Source organism: Propithecus coquereli, unplaced genomic scaffold (assembly GCF_000956105.1).
Source record: "Propithecus coquereli isolate 6110/MARCELLA unplaced genomic scaffold, Pcoq_1.0 Scaffold703, whole genome shotgun sequence".
Taxonomy (NCBI): Eukaryota; Metazoa; Chordata; class Mammalia; order Primates; family Indriidae; genus Propithecus; species Propithecus coquereli.
This window is the reverse complement of record NW_012153097.1, coordinates 322,175-330,905: the sequence shown is the minus strand read 5'-3', so window position 1 is coordinate 330,905 and position 8,731 is coordinate 322,175. Positions and strand designations below refer to the sequence as shown.

The window sequence follows — 8,731 nt, the reverse complement described above, 5'->3', positions numbered from 1 at the left end:
TCCACATTTATATAGTAGACTAAGCCACATTGAGTCTATTTTACTCTCTGTTGAAATGTGAAATGTGTTTTTCCTACAACACTAAATGGCAGAAAGGCAATAGAAATGTAAAAAATATTAAAATTCATTCTAGTAGTATAAATCTACAGATAACTGTCCATTTTCATCAAGTCCAATATAATTGTGTGTCCTCGACAATAAAAAGCTGGAACTAAAATCGTAATATGTGTCCTTTTTGGTAATGGGGACAATTTCATAAAATAATTAAATTTTAAGGGTCAGAATAGTGTTTAAAACTAATTGGATTGGTTTTTTGTTCAGGTATGTTAAAGACCTCAGAGATAACCTAAGCTATCCCTTTTATTTTACATATTGAAAACCAAGAAATCTTCAGTTTTTATCTTTACTTCTGGAGCACTTCTGGATTTTCAGCAGTGTTTGGCCTCTTTCAAGAAAAGAACTTGATACACGTCTTCTTTGTGGTGGAATAAAACATCATTGATTCAGTTACTTTTCTTGGTGAAACTTCTTCATCATCACCATCACCATCATTACTTTCATTACTTCAACCACCACCACCATCACCATCATTATCATCAGCCTTGGACTGCCTAAATCCTGAAGGTTCATAGTCTAAGTGTGTGGGTCTAACATCTTTAAGGAATCATGAAAGAAGATAAGCATGTTTCACCAGTTTTATGTATATATGACCTGAATCCATGTTGCCACTGGTTCCATTGAAGTTTTAAGTGTGGAAGGATCGCAACTGAGAACTTGACCTTTAAGCATTGGCTGATTAAACTAGCGATTATCATCTATCATATATCTGTGGTCTAATTTGAGGATAGGCAGCATCCCAACACCTTTTTGAGAGCAACCACCACCTCCTTGCTCCTTAGACTGTGGAAGAGGGGGTTCCTCATGGGGGTGAGAGTGGCACCAGGCATAAAGAGAATCTGGTAAGAACTAGGCCTCATATAGACTAGCATGGCTGGACCAAAGGAGAGGCTCAGCACAATCAGGTGGGAGGAACAGGTAGCCAGGGCTTTGTTCCTGTCCTTGGGGGAGTTTATGTGGAGGACAGTAAGGAAGATGAGGGCATAAGGGCTCAGGATGAAGGACAAGGGAATGAAGAGCACCACAATGCTTGTCATCACCATCACCTTTTCATGGGCAGTGATGTCCTCACGGGCCAATTTTAGGATGGCCATGACCTCACAGAGAGGATGGGATATCTTTCTGGAACCACAAATGTAGAAATGCATGGCATAGGCTGTGTGTGCAAGTGATGTAAGGGTACCCCCAGCGCAGGAGATGGCAGCCATCTTCAGATAGACCCTCTGGCTTATGATGAGGGCATATCTCAGAGGGTTGCATATGGCTACATACTTGTCATAGGACATGAGAATGATGAGGATACACTCGGTAATTCCTAGAGTCAGAAAGAAGAAGATTTGAGTCCCACAGGCCACCCGTAAGATGTTTCTTCTCCCTGAGAAGAAGTCAGTTGCCATCTTGGGTACAGTGCTAGAGATTAATGTCAGGTCCATGAGAGCCAGCTGGCTGAGCAGGAAGTACATGGGCAGGTGGAGATGAGAATCCACTCAGATCAGAAGAATAAGAATAGAGTTTGCAGTGAGAGCCACAGTGTAGACCAGGAAGATGGTAGAGACAAGGAAGTTGATATGTCTCATACTGGGGAAGAGGCCCAAGAGGATAAAATCCATATTCAAAGACTCATTCCTTTTATCCATGTCTTTGCCTTAGAGGTTGGAAGTACTCAACCCTGGAATAAAGTGAGAGTTGGACAAATCATGAAGATTTATTGGATTCTGTTCCCTAAACTTTTTGCTTTCTTGCCCTTGATCAGCATCAGCAGGCTTTAAACTTTCTGCAAATGACAGCACTTTAGTTAATTTCATGGCTAAGGAAGTCATCTCATGTTGTCACTCATCTTCTTCACTCCTAGAACAAATTGCTGCCAGTCAGCACAGTTAATGTCCAGCCCACATCTAACAGCAGTAGCCCAGAGTCAATACCACCACCTTCCCTTCTGTCCACCTCATTTATCAGAGAGCCCCCTTCCCTTTATGCTGACTCACTCTCCTGCTTGAACCTTTGGAAAGTTTATGACATTTGCTCCATCCTCACTCAATCACATATTTTTCCATCCTAGTAGGTACCAGGCACTGTGCTAGGCCTTTGGAAGACAAAGATAAATAAATGGTGGCCTCTGATGCCAAAGACTTTTAACCTCATTGAAGAAGGTGACCAATGAAAGGTAATATTAAAAAGGGTAAAACATGTTATAAAGGAAGAATATATATGATATATTGTACACTGGACATGCAAAGTAGTTTTCATTTTTAATCGCTAGAAGAATTGCATGATAATAATAAAAGTCTAACCTCACACAGCTTTTTTTTTTTCTAGCTGAACCATCAAGTCTGAGACTTAACATCATGGAATTATAGGGTTTTAGAGAGGAAGGGTGACTAAGAGATTATCTCATCCAGAAAAGTTAAGTACTTTGTCTAAGGTCATATCACTATTTGATGTTGAAGACAAATGACTAAAACTCATGTTCCAGCAATTTTTTCAATTACAGCCTACTTTCAGGTCCTCGTTAAATATATTTCCAGTAGCATTTTTATTAAACTTGCCTGTATTGTCCTTTGCTTTATGTATTAGGGAAATGCTAGCTCCTGTAATAGATAATCTCCAAAACCTCAGTGGTTTAAGATAATAGAAGTGTATTTCTCATGAGATGAAGTCCAAAATAGCCATTGTTGACAGGCATGTGGCTCTCCTCTGAGTGACATCGCAGGGGTCCAGGCTCCTGCCATGTTTTTGCTCATCATGTTCAACACTGATTCATCTGCATCAAGCGGGCAGTGGGCGAGATGTGGGAATGTTAATGGGCCAAGTCTGAAAGTGCTGCACATAGTCATTTGACCATACCTTTCTGCAGGGAACTCTGCAGGGAACAGGAAGAAGAGGAAATGGGTTTGGTGAATAGCTGTCTGTTCCTGTCCCATCTACAAAATTAATTAGTGTGCATAAGGCCTATAAGCTGGTTCATGGTAAAGACACTGTTTTGCATTCCTTTACGTGACGATAATGTTTTGACCATAATGATGGTGCTATCAGTACTTACTGAATTGGATTGAAAATTACATTTCTAGCCACTCAGGAGAACAGTTCCTTGCTCTCCTTCTGTGGACCTGATTCTTGGCCCTTTCAAAATAGAATTGATCTTGCTTCAGAGAAATAGTGTTTTCTATTGATTCATTATAATTATCCCAAGACATACTAGCTTAAAACAACACACACTTGGTACCTCACAATTTCTTTCCATCATGAGTCTGAGTGCAGCTTAGCTGGGTTTCTCTGTCTAAACATCTCTGACAAGGCTGTAATCAAATTGCTGGTTGGTGCTACAGTTTCATCTGAGTGCTCAGCTGGGGGAAGATCTGCTTCTAAGCTCACTCTGTTGTTTTTGGCAGTTCCGTTCGGCCTTTATGATCTGTTGGGATGACAGCCTCAGTTTCTCACTGGATGTTGACTGGAGTTCTCCTTCAGTTCCTTGCTTTTCCATGGGGCAACTTACAACATGAAAGCTGGCTTTCTTCAAGAAAGAGAGAGAGATAATGTACCAAGGGGAGGGAGAGAAAGAGCAAGATGGAAGTCACAGTATTTTTGTAACCTAATATCAGAAGGGACAAATGATAATGTCTAGCCTTTGTTCAAGGGAGAGGATTACACAAGGGCATAAATGTCAGCATGCAAGGATCATTGGGGGTATCCTTGAGACTGCCTATCACAAAGATTCTCCAAGTTTATTGTAATTTTGTAGTACCCTTGAAATTTAGACTTAGCAGGTGTCTTAGAAAAATCTAGTTCACTCTTATCCCCAGTCATTTTTATCTTTCTGTTATTTTGGTGATGAAGAAATTAAAGTTCAGAAAATTTCAATGATTAGTCCCAGATCACCCAGCTAGTTAACAATGAAGGAACTATATCTAGCTCTACTATAACCTCAACTTTCTTAACTACTTGCAGGGCTTTACTTTAAATTATTTCTTGAGTTATTTTTAACTTTTCGTGTTCTCTTACTACTAGATCACTTAGGGAACAAATAAAGATGCTCCAAATTAGTGTAAAAGTATTTAATGGATAAGGACTGTGGGGAGATGTTAAGCCATGAATATAACTAATTTTAAATTTTTGTTATAGTTTATATGTGGGTTTTAATCATCTAGAACATACACCAAATATTAACATATTTCAATTTTGTATATTTATAAATTTAATTTATGCATAAACCTTACAAAAGTCTACTTATTTAAAGATACATTTAGCCCATAAACCTTGAATGAAAATCTATGAATATACACGTTATTGATATATCTTGAGGTATGACGATGTCTTGGCAGATCAGGTGTTTTGATATCCATCCTGTCTATAATTGTCAGGCAAATGAGCATTTTCAGTTGGTCTACAAGGTGGTGTGACTAGCAGAGCCAGCTTAGAAGACTCAGTCATGGCAGTGGCATTTTATGGTAGATTTTGTTCCTTGATTTAAACCAGAGTTATTAGGCCTACTGGCCTAGGTCTCCACCTGCTCTGCAATTTTCTTTTTCTGGGTCTGAACCTTTGTGTCTTCAGATGTGTAAATTCAGGGCTCATAGCTCTGAACGAAGTAGTGTACAGGTTCATTACTTAGAGTGCCTGTGTGCTCACTCTCAGCATCTTCTGGCAAGTTCACATGCCAGTGAATTCTTTGGATGATGATGTGGCAGGGGACGTTCATCCTGAGATCCGTCCCATTTCCACCATGGCCTTGTTGGTGAATTACTTTCTTTTCATCCTGGGAGGGCCTGGTGCCTTCTTGCTCTGACATCTTTTCCCTGATTCAACCCCTTTCAGAGAAAGATCTGTTAAATGGATGTCCTGTGACTCAACAGGCTGTCCTTTATGAGGAGGCACTAAACTCCTTGGGAAAGAAAGCCAGGAGTCAAGGAGTCAAAGACACAGACATCTGCAAGACTCACCTTTGGCCTCAGAAACTGACTAGAGGAGAAGCAGGGTGTGGGGACATTCCTGGCACCCCTCCAAACATGCAGAACAATCATGTGTCTCTTCCTTTGTCCTATCTCTCTTCTCTCATCTCTTTATTATCCTTTATCCACACATCTATTAACTTCAAGTCCAAGCACCACTTAAAGCTGTATGTTTAGTCTCTGAAGGGCATCTCGACGATTTGTTTCGCTCATTAAAATTTTACTCTTCTACTCACCATTTCTTTCTGCTTACCTTTCTTAGCTAGCCATTGACTGTGTTACATCTGTTTTCTATAATTCCCTTCAGGACCATACCCTTAGTCCCTTTACCTTCCCTTTCAGAGAAGATCAGATTCCAATTTCTCTTATGTTGCCAGGAGAGGAAAATATATTTGTATAGAAAATATGTCGGTGATGTATAAGGAGATGAGCTTCATTATTTCCTGATTAGTTACTGACTAACCAATCATGATGGATGGAACATTCTTTCCTTTAGAGAACATTACCTGGTTAGAGGAACCCATAATTCACAGCTACTTCTGAGAGGTTTTATTATCTTTTAAATTAGGTATTCTAAATTGTATCACTTTTGGAAAATTTTCTTAATGTATCACTTTTGAGTCAAGGAGATTTGCTTCTTTTTTTTGGTTCAAAGTCAGTTATTTTAATAGGTAACTCAAGAATACAAAACAATCTTATAAAACATAATCTGATACTTTGGATTTGTTTGTGAAATACTTTTTATCTTAGTCAAAAGAATAGGTTTCTGACTTCACTGAGATGAAACTGCTTATTATATATGTTTAATACAATCAAAGTAAATGTCATGTCATAACAGAGATCATTTCTCTTTTACCTCTCACCTCAGTTTTTTAGTTGAATGTATGAATATGTAGTTTGACAACCTATGCATGTCTTTGGTTTGTCCATTTCCTTGGGGGTAATCTAGCCAGGTAGACAGAACCAATAATTTCTGGTTTCCATCTATATAAGAAAATCTAGAAATTATTATTAATAGTTAGGTGGATTTTTATGTTTGCGATTTTCTCTCTGGTTTTGGATTTCAGTCAGCAAACAGGGGTACCCATTTCTGTGTGCACAGGTCTCTGCAATGACAAGAACCATCATCTGCCCTTTCTATACTGTCTTTTCCCAAGAGTTCCAGTGAAAGTGAACTCAGAGCCCTCCTTGGGTCCCTGCAGCTCATTGGTTGTCCTGGTTGCCTGCTCCAGGCTCCTCTCTGAACCAGTTGCACATGGGAACCATGGTGAGTCTGCAGTTGAGATGCACATGGCTCTGCTTTGAGGTTGAAACCAAAATTTATATTAGTTCTGTAATTTAAGGTTTACAAATATGCTTTCACTTACTTTATGTCATGCAATTCTCAAGAGAACAGTGTGAGACTGTGCATTCCCATCTCAACATCGGTTAGAATGACACTCAAAGATCACACAGCTACTAAGATTCTGGGTTGTAATTCACACCCTCTTCCCCAGATTCCAGATGGCCCTGGCTTTGCCTCTCAAAGAGTTCCTGTTGGATTTATTCTACTTCCCAAAAAACTAATAGTGAAATGAAAGCTCCCATCTTCCTTCCACCTACCCTTCAGCATGAGGAAAAGCCGAGGCTGGAAAATAATTTTTCAAGAGTTGGTTCATTTGACTGACCAGATTCTACATGTTAGAGTGATTTTGTGTGTGTTTGCATGTGTGTAAAGTATTAATGTAACATTAGCTAGGTATATATAGTTTATTTTGTAAATATTTTCAATCAGAAGTATCCTCAGGTGTATACTAGGTTAACGCTGATGGCTAGGAAATAATCTCAAGGGATTAGTTATAATTCTGAAATCGCAATGGCAGGTTAACCAGATGTTGTGATTGTCATATATGTGGTGATATTTCTAGCATAAATAAAAAATATGACATATGTGGAAATTTAAGGGGTAGGTATCATTTTACTTGGAGGAGATGGTTTAGTTCTAGCCCTAAATAGTCACATTAGGTTCCACATATACAGTTTGTCTTTAGTTTTGATTAAGTCAATCAATTTCGGCTATTCTCTGATGTGTCCCATTATATTTAGGGCAAAGATAACAACAACAACACAAATAATAGTAGCTAACATGTATAGCATGTTTTCTAGGCGCTTGGCAGTATACTAAGCTATGTGTGTGTGTTATCTCATTGAATCCTCGTAATCTTCCTAACAGCCCCAAGAGATTATTAATTAATTAATGATCATCACAACTTATTCCATCACTTATAAGATTTAAAGAGGGGCATGCATGATAAAAAACAAAAGCATATTCTCTAATGTCTATTATCCCAATGACCAACGATTGCAGAAATGCTCATTTGTCACTGCATCTCAGAATCACAGGTACCTTTGGAGTTCCTTCTAAATGAGAGATGTTGAAGCATAGTCTATATATGAAATAAAAGTATATAGTTTATGGGTATTAATGGGATAGACATATTGACATCCTGCCAGGGACAATGACTTATTGTCTTAGTCTCTAATAGAACTAGGGGAATGAGTATGGTGTTGAAGATCAAAGACTGGGTCTGTATGGCATGGATTAGAGCCATTTCTTATATTAGGCCTGGCACATCCCAAGCAATAAATGAGCCAGAGCTATCTTGTGCCCAGACTTGACTTAATTGGGAGCTGTAGCTCTAGAGTTGGCTTTCTCACAAGAAATAGTTTCTAAAGAAATGGAACTATCTTTCCATCGACTTGATCTTCTCTTCACTTGCTACTGAGAACCTCCTCTCAAAGGTCAATGAATCTATCTTTAGGTGGTCTCAGAACTTGTGGTCTTAGCCCATTGCTTGGATTATCAGAAAAGCTAGTTAGCTTTATTTGGATTACTGCCTTCACTCACATATTCCTCCCCCAATGTTTCATGCTGGGAGCTGTTCTTTGTAATGCCCCTCTCTCGCTGATTCCTCACAGGATGCACATTTAGGACATTTACCAATAAAAAGTAATTCATTTTAGTATCTTTAAGTTGTTTCTGAACAATTAGTGGATGTGGGAGAGGTGGGGGAAGAGTGTGTGTGGGTAGGAAGGTGCAATGGAAAGCATCAGAACAAAGTTACAGAGTGGATTACAGGAAATGAGAAATTTGAGAGAATGAAAGAAATTCTCTTTTTTCTGAACTTTAAAAAAGTAATTACTATGTGCATTCTCCCTCTCTCGCTCTCTCTCTCATTTTCTAATAAACCTGCTTGACTGTCATCTTTTTCTCTTGAGAATGAAAATTTGTTGTCACAGAATATTTGCTTGAGAACCCACAACTAATAAAGATATGATATCTTATAGTCTTTTAACATTAGAAGGTAACCTCTAATTGGTATAGCGCCATGCTTTTTTAGGCTGGTAGGGGTTAACACTCAGGATGTATGATTTTATTGCTCTGTAGAAATTTAACTAGCCATAAATATAACTTAGTAATCTTATCCAGGCACTATTTCCCAACTGACCACATAAATTCTTCAAATGGTTTGGAACCAGCTACTTAGTCTTCCCTCTAGTTCAGTAATTAGGAAAGAAAAATAAAACTTTAACATATGCCAACAGACAACTTTGAGGACTTCATTTTTTCAGGGAATATGCCTTTTCCCTTTAAGATGTAGGAAGTTCTTTTAATAATAGATTGTGAA

At 38.6% G+C, this 8,731-nt stretch overlaps 1 protein-coding gene across 1 annotated transcript; it reads right to left on the bottom strand.

The window, feature by feature from the left end:
* Positions 1-833: 833 nt before the first annotated feature.
* Positions 834-4,903, bottom strand: LOC105823978 (olfactory receptor 2V2-like). The gene is made up of 2 exons (XM_012661289.1): positions 4,744-4,903; positions 834-1,603 (listed from the first exon to the last, which is right to left on the bottom strand). The coding sequence occupies exons 1-2, from the start codon at positions 4,901-4,903 to the stop codon at positions 834-836; spliced, it is 930 nt and encodes a 309-aa protein (XP_012516743.1).
* Positions 4,904-8,731: the final 3,828 nt, after the last annotated feature.